Below are 18799 nucleotides of genomic sequence, written 5' to 3'. Positions count from 1 at the left end.
ATCTTTGACATGTGAATTAACATTTTATTATTTAAAATCACCTTTATTTATTGAGCTAGCGGTGGCTCTTAAGAAATGCACTGCCAGTGGTTTCCTTCAATGCACTCTACTGTAAGCAATTAAGCAAGTAGAAGGGGGAAACCCCGTGGAGCAGTAAGCAAATGGGCGCCCTCGCCGCCTGCCCTGGGTTATTCAGTTTGAATTAGCAGACACCTTTGCACAAATCATTTTATTTACAATTTATAATGTCTAGAACAGCGGTCATTACGTATGACCGCCGGGCTTTCTAGTTTATCATAATTGATCAGAAATCAATAACACGAACAAACAACAAACACGCAAGCAGACAGTCTTCTTTTATGTGTATAAGATTTTGTAAAATTTACAAATTTTTGATTAACAAAATCTACGATTTCAAAGTGAGCAGTAGTAACACTTTTCGAAATGAAGAATTTTAATTTCCAACACGCAGAACTGTTGCCACTCTGAAAAATAAGTGCAAAAATTAGCGCATTCAGAGTTTTTAATCACTGTTTCGGTTGATTAAAGTCGTACGAAGATGGGAATAGTCGAAATGGCTTCCCACGAAGTTTTTTAATCGGGAATAATGTATTTAATGTTTGGCAATGCTATTTTAATTTCATCGTAAAACTTAGAATTTTTTATTAACGAATTTTAGGATTTGAAAGCGAGCAGTGGCAACAACTTTCGAGATAAAGCAGAATTTCATCTCCAGCTTGCGAGACTGTTGCCACTAGGAAACAATGTGGGCGAAAATTGTGGTTTAATTAATATCCCTGATTTTTGCTATTATTTTCTGGAAAAAGTGAACGTGAATGTCGGTTGAAAATGTTTGGTTGCAACATGGGCATCAAATTTAATTCAACTAATGTGATTCAACTGGACATTCTGCTTCTTTTCTTCAATTTGCACGAGAGTTACGAACCTTAGATGATGTAAAGCATGATATAAAAACCGTAATTGAGAACGATAATTTTGTTCCCGAAATTACTCCATATTTGAAACGTTTTGCAAGAAATGTACAACAGGTACGAGAAAGAGTCGAAATGCATCAAGATAAGCAGAAACGATATGCTGACAAAAAACGAAGAGAAACACCGAAATTCGTTCCTGGAAATAAAGTTTGGGTCACCGTCCACCCAATCAGCAAAGGTCCACTGAAGAAAACTGCTAAATTCATACCCAAGAGAGATGGTCCTTTGATAGTGACTACAAGATCTCTAACCACTTATGATATTGCCGATCCTCATGAACCAGACAAAATTCTCGGCAAGTATCATGTTTCAGCCTTGAAACCATATCAAGATCGAAATAAGCAAAACTCAGCTCGTGTAATTCCAGTGGTTCCCTTAAAGAAAAGAGGACGCCCGAAACGTGTAATACCATCCGAATCTGCACCTGTTGCACAAGGTGCTGGTGACGCAAAATCTACTCCTCGTCAAACTGGAGCCCGTCCATCTGATTCTCCGCCCGCTGCACAAAGTAGACAAATGTCAGTTCCTGACTTCTTGCCGAGACGTCTACGAAGTCAGAGGGGAAGGATGTAACAGACCTATTTAAGTGTAATTGAACTATTTTATTCACGCCATGAACTCATGAACTGTAACCGAACTATTTTATTTAAACGCCATCTCGTGGCGATATGAAAAACGTCAGTCGACCTCCAGCCGCCATGATGATAGCTTACTATGTTATGTTATTCTCAATGTTTGATGTTCCATTTGGTATATGTTTCATTTTTATGTATATTTATTTTGTTTGTAACCGTTCCTGTGTGCTCTGTTAATAAATCCTTTTAAAGCTAGCCGGCATTAGTGTCTATTGAGGAACGGCTACATCACAATTTTTAAATAGATCTAATTAATTGTTTTGTTGAATTGTCGAGACGGTTTAGTGGTTAAGGAAGCCTACTGCGATATTGAAAGGCCTGGGTTCGATTCGCGGAGAAGGCAGGTATGTAGTTGCCCATTCCTGCAGAGGAGGTAACAGTGGCCCAACCATTAGGCGATTCCACAATAAAGTGGACACCCCTTCCGGGCTTAGTAACGACCAAGGCTAAGTCGGCTAAGTGTCCACCAATGGGAAATTATTTTGTTGAAATGTTGAAGTTAATGACACTGAAACTGAAGAGTATTTAAAACCAGTTTTGCATTTCTAGCACTAAATCATTGCGATATATTACTGATGTAATATTGATAGGTAGCTACCCAGATGGTGGCCGACTGTAATACCGAAGGGCCCGAGTTTGAATCCTGCAGAAGGCATTGTTAAAACTGTCCGTCCCTTCAGAGGAGGTAACGGTGACCATCTGTTAAGTGCCTCAATAATCCACCACTTACAGCCTTAGGAGAGGTCAATGTCGAAAAAAGACAAAATAGTGCCCGCTGTTGTGGCAAAGGAGTGGAAATACAAAACAATTAGCTATAATGATAATTGCATAATTTATTGAGTTAAATATTATTTTATAATTTCAATGACAAATTTTGCCAAACGTTGCTTATTTAAAATTAGAGCCGTGTGATATGCATCATATCTATCTCTAAGTATATATCCTTTGAGGATTCTTCCAGGTCTTTTCTTCTGACCCTTCATATTTAACAATTCTAGGTGCCAGCTCAAAGAATAGCTCCCGTGGACTCATAGATTCAATACCACAAGCACAACACCTGAAGCAGTGGTACGTTATGGCACAACAGCAGTCTTGACATCTTTGACGTTCATTTTGGGATTCTAGTTCACACAAGCGGCAATATCCTGGCTTTTGATACCCTTGCTGAGTTGCAAATTTTTCTACTTTTTCACCTTTTTTATCCGGTTTACAATCCTGTTCTCTGCCTTTTGTTTTTAAGTTTTTGGCGTCGCCTTTCCTTGGCATCCTAAAATTGTAGAAAATTTAAGCATAAAAATTTTATCCGTACATGAATTTTTGTAAATGGTACATAAATTGCTTATAAATTAATCTTTACATCTCTAGTTCACTGGTGGACAATAGCTAAGGACGAATGAGAGTAGCAACGGTAGCAACCACAAAAAGGAAGGCAGGAAAATGTGGAAATTAGTGCGGGATTCGGTAAGAAGTCTTTTGCGTATGCAAATTTTGGATTGTCGAAGTTGTTCCTCCCGTGATAGCGCTGATAGAGATAAGGATTTCAAGAGTATTGACCTTTCGCGTTCAAAAGCAAAATTTACGAGAAAGAATGAATTGATGAACATGCAATTTTCGGTATATCTTCCAGATCTCTTCGATGATTTTACGCATAGTCGTGTTATTTGAAAGATTGAAGAAGAGTAAAAAATAATAGATATTCCTAGGGAATTCGACGTCAGCCACAGTGCTGTTTCAAGTTTTGGAAATCTTTTCAAACCAATGGAATATACAGCCAACGTCACGGGGGAGGTGATGTTCGCAGTACGCCTGCAAAGATAGGTACATAGTGCTATCGACAAAAAGGAGCAGCACAGTTACTCAGATAGCAGATCAGTTACTTATTGCTCCTGGCAATCGAATTTCCCAAAACACTGTAGCCAGACGTGTGCATCAAGGATAACTATCCGCCGCAGTTTTGCTGTATATATTCCATTGTCTAGACGTCATCTTTCCGCTCGTCTGCAATGGTGTCGTCAGCATCGCAAACGGACAGGAGACACTGGGCTTGTGTACTCTTTTCAGGTGAAAGTAGGTTCGCCTGTCATCTGATTATATACGACAACTGATGCGGCGTGAAAGTGATAATGCATATAGTCATACAAATATACAGGAAAGGCACCGTTATCCTATATGTAGTGTCATCGTATGGGGTGGGATCAGGATTAGCGGCCGTACATCGCTCTATATGCTTCCAGCTGGGACTGTGATTCGCCAACAGTACATTAATGATGTTCTGTTACCTCATGTTCGCATGTTCCTTGATGCTGTAGGTGATAACGCTGCTTTCATGGAAGACAATCCAACATGTCATCGAACGTTCAATATCCAGGAGTGTCTAAAGAGCGAGGATATTCAACGTCTTGATTAATCAGCCCGTTTTCCAAATCTTAAACCTATTGAAAATGTTTGGGATGCTTTGGGGAGGAGCTTTGCTGGTCGACAATGATCTCCAACAAACTAGGACACCCTCATCCGTGTACTCACAGAGTAATAGAATAAATTACCCAAAGAGCTGCTGAATAATGTTGTGAAAAAAATGAAACGACGTGTGGAATCTTTCATTGCCTTCCAAGGTGGCTGCATTCCGCCCTGACATCTTACACCAGAATGCCTGCGAAGGTAACGGCACTTTTTTCCACTCTTAACGTATTCAGCATAAAATCACAATTTTATCGCCTGAACAGTTTTCAAAGCCTTTTGAATTTCAGAGTACAATAAATTATCTTTATTGTTATGTCTTAGTTATTCTGTTATGTAGAGAAATTATCTGATAGCGTTTTAAAAACTATGTGAATGATTTTATGATTTATGGAAATTTAAATTTTATTTTGATTCTGAATTATTTAATTTAAGGCTTTAATTTTTGGGGAAAGACAGATGCTTCTGGGAATATTATTTAGTTTAAAAGAGTATTATTTATTTTCATCTATTTGTAAATCTTGTACAAACTTTTATTCATTGTGAAAGAAGCAGGGAAAGGGAGGCAATTTTCGCCAAGTCATGATTTCGCGCGCTTTAGAATGTTCGAGAAAGAATTTTCATTGTTAGTTGACCTTAAGAGAGGAAAGTACGTGACGGAATGGTCAAAGGTTGTCTTTCAATGTAAGTCATTCAGGTTTTGGCGATTGAGGGTCCGGTTGTTGGCTAAGTGAAGAAGGGCGCGCATGCGCGATCACCCTTATTTCCGCATTCTGGAGTTGAAAACGAAGATTTTGCCATAATTAAGGGGGCGATAAGTGAAGCCATAGTGGGAGCCCGTTTGGTGAAGGACAAGAAGGAAATTTGAGTTGGATACACACTTACTTTTGGCTGACTCTCGGACTGACTCGCTGATTTTTGGGCTTGCTGGACAAAATGTAAGTGACTCCGAGAGGTGTTTTCCGGCGGGGAGCGGCAAATATGCTCCCCGGCCGCGTTTTGGTTAAGAGGCGAGACTCTCTTACACACTTACTTTTCGACTCGCGCACTTACTGGTTGGCTGGACTTGTGGATGTTACTCTGGAACTTACTTGGGACGTTACCCGTGAAGCTTGCTCTTGGGATGAGTAAGAACAGGCGAGCCGTAATTTCCTAGCAACAACGTTTCTGACCGGCGAAATTTGAACGAGTTACCTGCGTGTTGACATAGGACTTTCAGGACCAAGCGGATAGCCGTCCTGGGCAGCAGTGCTCCTGTTTCTGTTCTACAGTAGTGAAGTGGGTCTACATTTTTAGAACCAGTGTCAAGATGAGCCCGGCCGACATCAACGCGGGATAAGATAAGAGTCCTCCGCTTCAAGATGTCCCTTCAAGATAAGTTTTATTTTTTTTGGTGTGTTTGAACTTTAGGCAAGCTTTTCAAAAACGTCCTTAGCAGAAAAAAACAACGTCAAATCTAAAATTTAACTCTCAGGCCTTAAATTGTTTCCCTTTCCTTTCTTTTAAATCACCAGACAAACCTTAAGTTTTTTTATGAATTTAAATGAACAGACTCTCAAATGAGGTTAAGATTTTTCTTATTGTGTTGTAATTGAATAAACTGATATTTAATCTGGAACCTCTTACAGTATGTTTTCTTTATATATTTAATATGAACTTTTCCTTTATATCTTGTATATGTTTTATGTTTTCGATCCTCTCACGGCGCGGTCCCGGAATGCATTTTTTTCACAACGCAAAAATGCTGTACACGTTTCACTATACGATTACTGCCTTTTACGGCAAGTAGTTTCATATTTAACATTTTATATGAATTTAAGATATAACATTGGTGCCGTGAAGTAAGATTCATAACATTATTTCCCGGCGTGAACTTAAGCGATTTAACAATTCTGACATTATTTGATTTCACTTGGCATTCAATCAAACTTTCTTTTTTACACACTATGTAGCCGTTTGTAGTCTGTCCTTAACGATTGTCCACTAGTGTATTTCATCATATTTATTCCTACAGTTCTGTTCTTGTAGTGCCTATTTTTTTCATTTGGATTCATTAGGTTTTGCATTTTTGCAATTAAGTAACAATCAGAAACAAATATAAGTAATCCAACAGAATATAGTAGAAACAATACAAAAGTAAGGAATATAGAATATAGTAGATATATATAGTAGTATAGAGTATAGAATATAATGGTATTCTGCAAAAGAATACAGTGGAAACAGTACGAAAATTCTCTTTTCACAATAGAAACTTACTGTATGCAACTTAAATAATTCTGTATGCAGTTAAGTACAGTATTTATAAGTGTACGTGCTTCAGTACATAGAGAAAGGATTTCAGGAAACACGTTGGCAAATATATTCAAAATTTGCAGTAAAAACATATTGCTACAAGGTGCTTTATAAATCCTAAGAAGAAGCAAATTAAACAACTGTGAGTTTTTACTGGCATGGGTTGTTCAAATAGTCATGCACATTAAGTACTGTTTATCAAACTTCCACATTTTTTGTACCCCTTTATATTCTATTCAATAATATGCGGTAATTTCGAAACGGCTCCATTTAAATTCTTATTGTCCACATTCGTGATTATTTCTACGATTTTATATTAAATTTTATTCCTCTTGGAATTTGTTAATGCCTCCATATTTTATAATTTCTCACTTACTACTTAAGATTATATATTCATAACTTTAATTTGTTCTCGCTGATTAACTGTAAAATGAACAATTCACCCGTCGGAGCTCACTCCTTTACAGTTGCAAATCCGATGATCGAAATCTAATGGCTACTTGTAACTATACGGTTTTTTAGATTACGCTAAACCATACTAGGGCAATTTTTCTAAGAGGAGAGATGCCATCGTGTATAACGTTGTTTGATTCATTAAATTCTTCCGCGAACGAGACAGTGAAGGAAGCATCAGATTAGACTGCGAAATTAAAGCGCTTACGAAAATAGAAAGCAAAAAATCCCAGTTTTTCAGGGCATAACTTCGGACTTTCGTCTTAAGAAAAAAATTAAATTAGACAGTTATTTGGTTCGTAAATTAATGGATAAAACCCATTCGTGACAACATGGATGTAATCACCCTTCACATGGAGCCAAACAGCTCTTACGAACATTTTAGAAATAAAAAGTTGTAATGCGTAAAAACCAAAAAGGTATTTTAAAGGAATGGAAATTAGAAAAACCTAATAAACTGCTCTTGTTCCGGTTGATAATCTTTCATTATTTCTCGATGTTTGTGACGATATCTCTCAAGTTTCGGTGAAATCTCCTTCCAAAGATTGTGATCCGGCACAAAACCAGGCATATTTCGGCTAAAATTCTAAAGAAAGATGTTCATATTTCAAACGAGTGTTCATTATTGAATATCTGAAAAAATATTTCATTTAAAGTAATTGCTAAGCTTAATAGCATAATATGGTAATTATTTAATGACATTTTAGTTAATATTTAACGCATCTAGTTTAAATATTCGAATTGTCTCACGGACAAGTTTCTTCCTTATTAAACGCATTTAAAAGTTTGTTGTTATTTGCATATTAAGATGTGTCTTATATTCGGGTTTAAATGTCAATCACACACAAGCATTAGAATGAAAAATGTTATTTAAAGAAGCTTTGCATTTGGAAGGAAAAGCGTAACCGTTAACATTTTAAAAGATACAACTACGATCATCACTTTTGAAACACCATATTTAGAATATTAGCATTCACTTTGCGATCTATGAATTTCCAAACTTCTGCCTGTGCATTATAACTTGAACGACATCTGAATGTCAAACAGCTGTTCCGTCGACCAAACACGCAGAAGAGAAATCCCACGTTTCTCGAACATTTCATCGAATATCATAGCCTTAAGCAATGCTTTGACTTGAGTATCTTTAATATTTTCTGCACACATGTATCAGATACTATTCGATACCCAAAGGTGATGCATATTCGTAAACAGAATTAAGAATGTTATATGCTGCTCTCCTTTTCGGGATTTAGCAAATGACATATTTCTAGGAAAAGCGATAGGCAAAATATAGCTCTCTTTGATGTTTCCGAAAGTAATGTCTTGTTTTATAGGAAATATATAGTGGTTGTATACTGTTTTTTTTTCAGTAGGTCGTACAAATTTATGATTTCCATATTCTCGTTACGAAACAGGTAAAAGTACATTAGTTACGAATTTTAATTCATCGTAAATATCAAATATTTATCAATTCATAGCTAGCGTTATCAGTAGCAAATTTCAGCCATCTTCTGTTATCGGGACCGGATTCAGAAATGTATGAATCCATGCATGTGGGTATGTATGTATGTGCGAATATGTGTATGTGTACACAGCATCTATATTTGGCGTCAAAGAAAAGAGGCACCCTTATCTAAACTGCAACCGCGTAATCGATGAATTAATCAAAAATTGTACTTCAATGGCGACTTAAAGCCCTACAATTATCTCAATTTACACGCATTCTAAATTCACATAAATAAACCTAAATTTAAAAGCAGTCAAAATTTACATAGATAAATGTATATTTATAGGCAGTTTGCGGTAAAATGACCGCCTTTGCTAGATGTGGTGCTCTTGAGCATTTACAGTATTCTCAGAGTGGTTTATAATATTGTCACAGAGCTGTACTAGTTATTCTTAGAATTTCCAGAGAGTTTTCTCAAAATTCCTAAAAGCAGTGTTACGAATCATTTCGATCAAATGGTATGATATTCTGCATTGAAGTCCCAGCTGACAGCCAGCCTTATTACCCTTACTAACATTTTCTTGTTGAAGTTGTCATCGTATAAGCATTCGGCAGCACTTGAAATGTACATTTACAGAGTGGGCTAATAAAGTTTACCAACTTTGGCAAATAAGAATGGTGACTCTTCTAACAAGGAAGTACCCTATTAATTATTCTATAATATTTTGAAAGCATTAGTATGATTGTAACTGACCGTAACGTATTGTAACAGCTTTAAATAATATTAAAATTTTGTAGTTTAAACAATTTAAATAGATGAACATTAAGGTATTTGTGTATGGCAATATTTGAAACCAGACTCGAGTGCCACGTGCGACTCTCACACGAAAAATGTAATTTATTTTTAAATGTTAGAATATGTTTTCTCTTCTTGTTTGTATGTCGCCATTTTTGAGTGTTAAATAAACGTTATTGCTGTGTTCCATCATTGGAGTTGCTTCATATCGACAAAGAAGTATTACAGTCTTAATTATTTTGGAGGCACCGACCGAGATCGAATAATCGTGCGTATTTTTATTTTAATAGTTCATCACTGAACAGAATATTAGTGATACCAGGTTATTACTTCCTGTTGATATTGAATTGTCTTATTTTATTAGTTCATCACTGAACGTAATATTAGTGAAACCAGATCATTACTTCCTGTTGATATTAAATTGCCTTATTTTATTAGTTCATCACTGAACGTAACTTCCTGTTGATATTGAATTGTCTTGTTTTATTAGTTCATCACTGAACGTATTATTAGTGAAACCAGAGCATTACTTCCTGTTGGTATTAAATTGCCTTATTTTATTAGTTCATCACTGAATGTAACTTCCTGTTGATATTGAATTGCCTTATTTTATTAGTTCATCACTGAACGTAACTTCCTGTTGATATTGAATTGTCTTATTTTATTAGTTCATTACTGAACATAATGTTAGTGACATTAGGTTATTACTTCCTGTTAACACTGAACTGTCTTATTTTATTAGTTTATCACTTGAACGTAAACTTAGTGATACCATTTTAATGCCGTCTCTAGTAGAGCTCAAAGGAAAAGAAAAATAGCTGAAGAGAAGATCTTGGACCGATGAAGGAAGAAAATAAAGCATCCAAAGATATCTTTGAAGAAGTTAAATCACCGGAATTAAACGTGGAAGATTTTCACGAAAATTTGAAAAACGATAAAGAAATTAATACTGAGAATCATTTTGCAATGCAACGTTATCATCATCTTTCGGCTTTCGATTTAATATCAAAGCTGCTACTAATATACGAAGAAAACAATTGTCGAAAACAAAAGAAAATTGAATATTATCCGAAAGGCACAAATGAACTGAGGAAAGGCTTTGTTGTGAATTATAGCCGAGGAACTGATCCAACATGCACCGCCTGCGATCTAGGCACCGCCAAAAAAAAAAAAAAAAAAAAAAAAAAAAGGGAAGACTAATTTCACTGTCCATTTTTTTCCTATTTAAATGTGTAAAATTATTTGTTTAAACTGAAAAATTTCGGCCTGAAGTTTGGAAACTTATCAGAGAAGTTACCTTTTCCTCTTTAAGCAAATGAGCAAGCCGAGCTTATTAAACTGTCGAATTTTACAGAACTTTTCCCTTGGGAAAAAGTCTCTCCGTTGGGGGAGAGGTTGTAACAGCTTTAAATAATATTAAAATTTTGTAGTTTAAACAATTTAAATAGATGAACATTAAGGTATTTGTGTATGGCAATATTTGAAACCAGACTCGAGTGACACGTGCGACTCTCGCACGAAAAATGTAATTTATTTTTAAATGTTAGAATATGTTTTCTCTTCTTGTTTGTATGTCGCCATTTTTGAGTGTTAAATAAACGTTATTGCTGTGTTCCATCATTGGAGTTGCTTCATATCGACAAAGAAGTATTACAGTATGTATAAGAAATTCAAATGAAACTTCGTTTACGGTTCTATTTTATCTCAGAGTTTCCTGCTTTGTGTTGAGATGTAAGTTTTTAAGAAGACAGTTATTTTTTTGTAAAATGAGGTAATTTATCAATTAACTTCAGAGAGACTTTTGGAAACTTCATGCCTCTAAACAAAGTAGCTAGCCAACTTTCTAGCTAGTTCTAACTGGAAAAAAAAAGAAATTTTGCATTTTAATTGCTCTCTATTGGGTAAATTAAAGTGTAAATGAATCTACATAATATAGCTTCAGAAATGATCTCTTTCACAACAAAGCCGCCCCACACGGCCCTACATTTAAACAACCGGAACCGCCCGAAAACTGCCGAGATTGGTACTTTTCCGTTTTGCCGGCGCAGGCGATAAAGTCGTCAATAATGGTACAACTGATGCCAAACGGAATATCCTCGCTGGTAACCTTTTACGCCTCATTTCAAAACAAGTCGCAGCCATTTCTTATAAAACTAATTTTTCTTTCACTACTAGCATACAATTACATAGAATTTTTACTAGAGAGTTCAATTTTATGGCCTAAGGCCATTCGAGCTAATTACGTCGATTAGGGTGCAATCACACCGCTCACCCGAAGGCAAAAATATAGAAAAAACAAAGTCGAGGGTTAAATTCATCAAATCTAATAAGAATGCACTAGCGAAGTAAAGCTCTGCGGTTTTATATAATTTCTGAGTAAGCTATTCGTACGAATTGAAATAATTCTTGCATTTAAACTTGTATTCCAAACTAAGATTTAACATAAATAAATGTAGATAATCACTGAGAGAATTAGAATTTTGTAACGTAGTTTACGTGAGATGAGATCACTTGGGGTCACGTGAATCAGGATGTTGTACCATGAAAGCATAATAAATTCTTAAATTAATGACTTTTTACAAATTTATTGGCTTTTTATAAAATTTAAACGATATTGAAATGTTTATGCCCTCAAAATAAAAGATTCTTAGAACCAACATTTGTTAACATGTTATATGTGTATGCTATGTGTTGTCGCCAATAAAGTCTGCTTGGAGAGATTTGCGCCGGCGAAATGGAAAAGTACCGAATCTACATAATATAGCCTCAGAAATGATCTCTTTCACAACAAAGCCGCCCCACACGGCCCTACATTGAAACAACCAGAACCGTCCGAAAACAGCCGAGATTGTAATCTTGTTTTCTTCCCTCTTCCTGAGATATGCAGTAGCAGGTTCAGTTTCCCCAAATGCATTGTATCAGTTTACTGCAGACAGCTTGTCCTAAGAGGTTTCTTATCTTTATGGTTGCTGTGACATTTCGTTGTTGATTTTTTTGTGGTACAACGTGCTTTTAAGCTTTAAACAGCAATAAAAGTGCAGTTTAAAAATTTAAGGATTATATTTATTTTTAATCAATTTATTCCTTCCTATAAAAATAACGAAAATAAACAAAATCTCAGTCGTGATCAAAACAAAGCCAGAAAGGCTTGTTGGTCTGACCTTCAGAATAGTTTTATAAATAACGGGGTCAAAGGATAATGGAATCTTTGTTAGAATGTACAAAGGATGTCATTCAAAATCTTCACACATTTTCTGCGTTAATGTGCGGGGAGGGGAGGAACTTGCTGTGAAAGGGGAAAAGTATTTCAAGTGGCTCGGTATTTTGAGGATACAGGTTAGCGAAGAGTTAATACGTTTCTGTTTTCTCTTTTCAAATTATTTTTCTTGCCTTACTTAGCCTTTCCAAGTTAAATATTTCAGAAAATATTATTCTTGAAAACCATCTGTCAAAAATTAGATATTTATCCGTTTCGTATCTTTTTGAACTTGTAAAAAAGAAGCAACTCCTATGTCTAATGGCAGCGCCATCTGTACTATCGTTGTGTACGTACATGTGTCTGCAAATTATTCTTCTAACTAGAAGGAGTTTACATTAAAAAATTCGCCAAAATGAATGGCAGGTGTATAATGGAAAAGTACCCAAATTTATATGCATCACTTAGTATATTATATATTACTATAATTTGAAGTAGAATATAATAAATGCATGAAATTATAATGCTTAAAGAAAACGTAGCCAGCGTTCAGATTTCTAAAATTAAACTCGAATGAAAAGTATCATCGTTATGAATAATTCAAAAATTAAAGCTAATTGAAGAGTTAAAACACATATAAAAATGCTCATTTCAAATGCAAAAGGCATATAAAACGTGACAAAGCCAAAATATTTTTATTTTAATTCATTATGGAAAACAGTTTCCTTTAATGCTATTTAAAGATTAAACTGGAATGTTCTATTAAAACATCTCTACAGCAATCAAGATTCTCCTTAAAATTACATTTTAGAAATTTTGACATTTATTAAATACTTCTGAAAAGGAATTTGCTTGGAAATGTTTCGCAGAAGGTTTTATTTATTTAAAAAACACCCACGAATTATCACCTGGAGATCAAATTATTCGAGTAAGGAAATATTGTCAACAATTTACTGTAGAAAATGGTATAAAAATACTTAACTGGATAAATGTTTCTCGTAAATAGCAAATTAAGCGCGCTTAAATATTAAGTCTTATGGCTTAGATTTTGCTGCATTGTATCCTAATAAAATATTAAGTGATACTACAAACATTTAAAAGGTACTACACACTTAAAAAAAAAGCTATACGTAAGATTGTTAAAATTTCGTTTCTGCAAAGTATTTAATTTGTTCCAACTTATATAGTTTAAGCAATCAAATACTAATAAAAACTTATAGAAATAACGGTTCGGTTTTGAAATATAAATATTATTTTTAACATCTGTTGAGGAAACCTCAAGTTCACAATAACTTACATTGTAGCATTTCAAGCATTTATGCATTGTTTCGCTGCTTCAAGATTGCAACTTTACAAATTTTTAGATAACACCCAGATTTACACAAATTGCGGAACATATTTCGTAACCAAACATTTTATTTAATATTAAAAAATTTAAATGAAACATTCAAATAACTGCATATATTTTCATGATATATTTATATAATAATATGCATTTTGCTGTTTGGGATTAAAGAACAAAAGGATAAAAATGCTTACTTCAGGATTTTGATAAATAATTAATATGCCAAAATATGAGTATCGTTTTTTCAAACTGATTTAAAATAAGAGTTTGCTCTTAAAACGCAATCTCGAGAGAATGACATGAACTGCACGTATATCACATGATAAATGTTTAAGTACAAATTAGGTAAACGATGCCAACATCCACAGCTAAATTTAGAAATTTTAAATTCAGAGAAGTATACAGTATATCATAGGATATTCCCCCTTTTTTTACTTGTTCTATCGTTTGAAAACTAAGGAGGGGGGCTATTATAAGAATAATTAATTACCCAAGAAAGAGGTTGCAGTAAGAATATAACAAATGAAAAGTAGTTGCGGTTACAAATTACACGTAACTATCACAATATTATTTCCTTAAAACAAACCTACATTCCAGTGAATACATAATAACATTATAATACACAAAAAAGTATAATAAGAAAATATGAAAACCTGAAAGCTTTCAGATTTTACATTACGCCCAAAGGGGCGCTATTTAACGTTTTGTGTATTACTTGGTTTATTTAATTATGGCAAAGCACACTAGGGCTATCTGCCTAAGGGGAGGGATGCCTTCGTGGAGGACTTTCTAAGGGAAACTGGCTCGTATACACGTTACACGTGGGGGAAAACCACGAAAACGCCCATGCAGTCAGCCCGTTCGCGGGATTCGAACCTCGGACCGAACTGCCAGTGTTCAGCGACTTTACCGCTCGGCCGCTGGTGGGAGTTTTGTGTGTTACCTTTATTTATTAAATATCATGTTCTTCGCCCTTAAACTATAAAATTCAGTTCAATAGCAATATCGCAAAATAATTTTTAAATGAACATATAATCTTTAGAACTTCCGATACACACTCTCCCATGCTTCAAATAAAAATGTTTTCTTTAACATACAGTTTTGCCATTGCTTGTTTTAAATCGTTGAGTTTGTTAATCAAGAATTCGTTAAAGTTTCATGAAGTGTGAAATAAATAATAAAACAAATTCCAAGTTCCGCATTTGGGTTTCCAGATTCCCATATTCGGGTGGAAATGTACGTTATTCAAAATTTGATGGCTCTAGGTACCGTTGTTTTATCACAATGCGAAGAAACATACATACATTTATGCAAATTCAACATTATTTAATTTCTTTAAATATAATACAAGTATCTAACATTTGGTGGCAACAATTTGAAAAATGAACCGGCATTTATCGTGAACCAACGCAAAATGCCGAAACGAAATTAATAGTCCTTCTGGGCAAATTGCCCCTTTGGACTAATAATGAAGTATTTTCAATTCTATTTTTCTTTATGTTAAACTCGGCCCATTCTTATTGTTGTCTGTGCTATTCTTTTAGCCTCAAATCACCCATAAATAATTAGTTAAGGTAAATATGCAGCTGACTCAGCGATACCGAAGACTGAATGTCAGTTCGTGTTTTCTTTGCTGTGATTAGTCTGTTTTTGTAGTAGACCGGCATAAAGTTCAACAGGTAATAAAGGTTTGGCAGGTTGTTTGTGAGAATTCGTTAATAAGATGTAAACAATTATTACCTGTACGAAATAATTTTAAAATTTAAGTTCGTTAGTTCTCTGGATGCATTGAAAAAGGGGAAAATCACACGAATATTTTTTTTAATTATCAGAACCTTGCACTGAAATAATAGGGGTTAAATAAGCGAAGAAATACAATAAATTTTATAACCCATTTGTAAAAAGAGATAGATAATGCAAATTCACAGAAGAATATTATTTCATTTTAATTAGTTTATCTAGGTTGCTTATTAAATCTTAAAATTAATTGCTTGAATAATTTCTGAGAATGATGTAATTATGGAGTCATTAAGTTTTGTTTGAAACAGGAGACGTGAAAATGAGCCATACTCTCGCCGGGACTCGAAACTTTAACTCTCGAATACGCGCCGAGTGTGCTACCGTTACACCAAGAAAACACGCTGAAAGGAGGAAGAAAATACATTAAATAACAGCCAATTCATTTTGAAGTAGATGTACCGTATTTGACGGCATATAAGACGCACTTTTTGTCCTAAATTTGGTCTCAAAAAAGTTACCTGCGTCTTATACGTGAAGGACACAGGTTAACTTTCAATACTGAATGCTATTTTTAGCCCGGATAAAGGTATAGACACACATAACGTTTTCTACATCTGGCCATAATTATTTTGCGCATGCGTGAAATATCTGTGGCCAAAAAGCGCCAAAGCTCGAAGCAGATGTCGAAGTTCGAACAGGTTCGATGGTCACATTACGTCTATGGAGCCTTTCCTTCTTTACATAGACTTTCTTTGACTCAGCCGACACACGTGTCGGTATCGGTGCTACTCTGTATAAACGTGTCGGTATCGGTGCTTAAAACTATTTGTTTTAAAAAAATACCCTGTAAAATATGACTACAAGAAACAGAAGATTAAACTATACAATTCACTATAAATTAGGAGTGTTAAACTACGCCAAAGTTCATGGAAACAGAGCAGCAGCAAGGCATTTCGGTCCACCACCTACCGAAAAAATGATACGTACTTGGCGTACTTGTAAAAAGATCTTGGGAGGACGTAAAGGCTGAAGTAATTGTTAAGTCTTTTAAGAAGTGTGTCACATTCTTGCCACTAGGTTTATGCCACGGGCATCTCTTCCTTTACTTTTGCTGTAATTAAGTTCCGAGAACCAGTGGAGATTGGAACCTCTCTGAGGAGCGTAAAGACTCAGAACTAAAAATGTACTGTCTTAAAATAATTATCACCTACCTTGTAAATAGAGTATATTAGATTTTTATTTCAATAAATAATTAAAAGACAAGATGGCTTGTTAGCAGTAATAGAAACTCTTACTGAAAACGTGATTATTAGAAGCCTGGCGTCGTGAACACTGAAGATGCAGCAGGTAAGGAATTTTACATTAATTTTATTGTAAATAGAAGAACCTGATGCAACAAAGTGAGGAATCAGTAATACTCTTGACGGAACAGAAGACGACGCATTATTCGAAGAAGGTGATACTAGCGATGACGATATTCTCGTTTTCGATGATGATACTGAAAAGGATTTTTATGGTTTTGAAAGTGATTAAAGTCTTATTTCATGATAGGCAACGTTGTTTTCCTTAAATCTGTGTTTTTTGTTGTTTCTGCTTTATTTTGATTGCTTGCCGTTCATTCATTTATTCATTATTGAAATTTACATATCATGTTCAAAATAGCTTGCCGTTTGTTAATTTTCCTTAATAAAGATATGATTGGTAATTGCATTGAATGATTGTTTATTTGGCTTTTACGAAACGTGAGAACTAAAAGAAACCACATTTTAAGTTATACGCTGTAATTAAAGTAAAGATTTTATTCCCGTATTAAAACTCAAATTCAGTAATGTTAAGTTTTATCATTTATAATAACCTTATCCAAATGAATACTATTACAGTGTTTCAACTCTTAGAATATATTAACTAGGTGTTTGGATTTCCTTCAGTGTTTAACTAGCTTTGTACTAACTTAATATTATTTCAATTGTTTAAAATTTAATACTTATAAACTGCATTTTGCAATACAGTTATTTATAATCTGAAAAAAAAAAAAAAGACAGAACACTAGACAACCGATACTAAATTTTATTTTACTGAATGAGAAGCAAACTAAGCATTATACTATATATATATATACATAATAAATTTTACAATGATTTAATTTGTTCATATTTACAGCCATTTATGCGATAGTCTGTTTCGTATCACCCACATGCTGTTATACTGTTGTACCCTTTTGCAAAATGTTATGTCTATTTGATTTCATTTCAATTATTATGTATAGTTCCAAGATTACGTATTTATTTATTCATTGATTTAGTTCATGTATTTTTTTGCTTGAAGCAAATTATTGATCCGTTATTTTCCTCGAAAATTTGGCGCGAATATGGGGAATTTTTGAAAATTTTTCGAAAACGCATTTTTTTTAAAAACCGACTTTTTTTTTAAACCAAACTGTCAAGAAGTACTTCGATAACCTATGAATTTCGCCTGCTTTGCAGCAGAAAATCAGTTAATTCAGTTTGAATTTCTGCGATAGTTTTGAGCCTCTCGCTCTGTGATTACGACTTCACTGAGTGTTTTTTGGTGATTTGCGCCTTTTCTCGCATACTAAGAAAAACCTTATTTACCTCGGCTTTTTGTTCTTAAGTTTAGCTAGTTACCTTGTTGAATGAGCTAATGTTTATTTCAATAAACTGTCAGTTTCGTCGAATTCATCCGAGGTAGTTATTAAGAAGATATGCACAAATCCATAGTTTGCAACATTTTCAAGATTGTAATGTTCGAGGCCAATATGCCTTCACCTTTTAGCAGAGACATGGCAAATTGAATGTTGCTATACCTGCTGTTCTCCTAAGTTTCCATGGACGGTTGGAGTTCCATGGACGGATAGCATGGACGGTTGGAGATGTGAACTAGCGTTCGAGTCATGATTAATAGGAACGTTCACAAAGTGAAAGCTTCTCGTCAGTGATTACACAGCACGACAGCATCCACCATACTACACGGTAAATGAACTCTGGGATACAAACGAAGCCGCATGGATATTAATACCCGCAACTGCCATTAAAATATATTCTATTCCATGTCCAGTGTATAACAACAACTGTTATTCTCAGAGTTCGATTCTCTCAGAATCTCTTTTCTCTCGCTTTTTGGAATTTCTATACTTCAAAATCCTTTCAAATTTTAATCGTTTAATCCTCCTTTTATCTATATTTAAAATAAATATTTATTTCCCTAAATGCTTTCGTTGTTGTTGTTACCAGTTGCAATAGCCAGCAATGTACTTATTATGCAAATGCAGTATTTATGTAAAACAACGTATGTATTCATTCTCTTTATGTCTGCAGTCGGTTATTAATATATATATATATATATATATATATGTTCAGAAACATAAATTCCTAAAATATAAATACTAATCACTTTTTGAAGTTTAGAAGTGTGATTGGTTTGTT

The 18799-nt window shown here is 34.5% G+C and overlaps 1 protein-coding gene across 1 annotated transcript; it reads right to left on the bottom strand.

Moving 5' to 3' along the window:
* Positions 1 to 2451: 2451 nt before the first annotated feature.
* On the bottom strand, positions 2452 to 13856 carry LOC118181729 (uncharacterized). Its single transcript, XM_035350923.2, has 3 exons — positions 13811 to 13856; positions 7282 to 7418; positions 2452 to 2897 (listed from the first exon to the last, which is right to left on the bottom strand). The coding sequence occupies exons 2-3, from the start codon at positions 7401 to 7403 to the stop codon at positions 2561 to 2563; spliced, it is 459 nt and encodes a 152-aa protein (XP_035206814.1). The 5' UTR covers positions 7404 to 7418; positions 13811 to 13856; the 3' UTR covers positions 2452 to 2560.
* Between the last annotated feature and the right edge of the window lie 4943 nt (positions 13857 to 18799).

Source organism: Stegodyphus dumicola, chromosome 9, assembly GCF_044657685.1.
Source record: "Stegodyphus dumicola isolate Sdum_Otavi_A_Nest chromosome 9, ASM4465768v1".
NCBI lineage: Eukaryota > Metazoa > Arthropoda > Arachnida > Araneae > Eresidae > Stegodyphus > Stegodyphus dumicola.
The sequence above is the reverse complement of the archived record's forward strand: the minus strand, read 5'-3'. Positions and strand labels throughout refer to the sequence as shown.

Excerpts from the sequence above, each read along its gene's own strand:
- LOC118181729 (XM_035350923.2), bottom strand. The coding sequence starts at position 7,403 with ATGCCTGGTTTTGTGCCGGATCACAATCTTTGGAAGGAGATTTCACCG. Across the intron at positions 2,898-7,281 it reads GAACAAGAGCAGTTTATTAG|GATGCCAAGGAAAGGCGACG; the intron begins GTTTTTCTAATT and ends CTACAATTTTAG.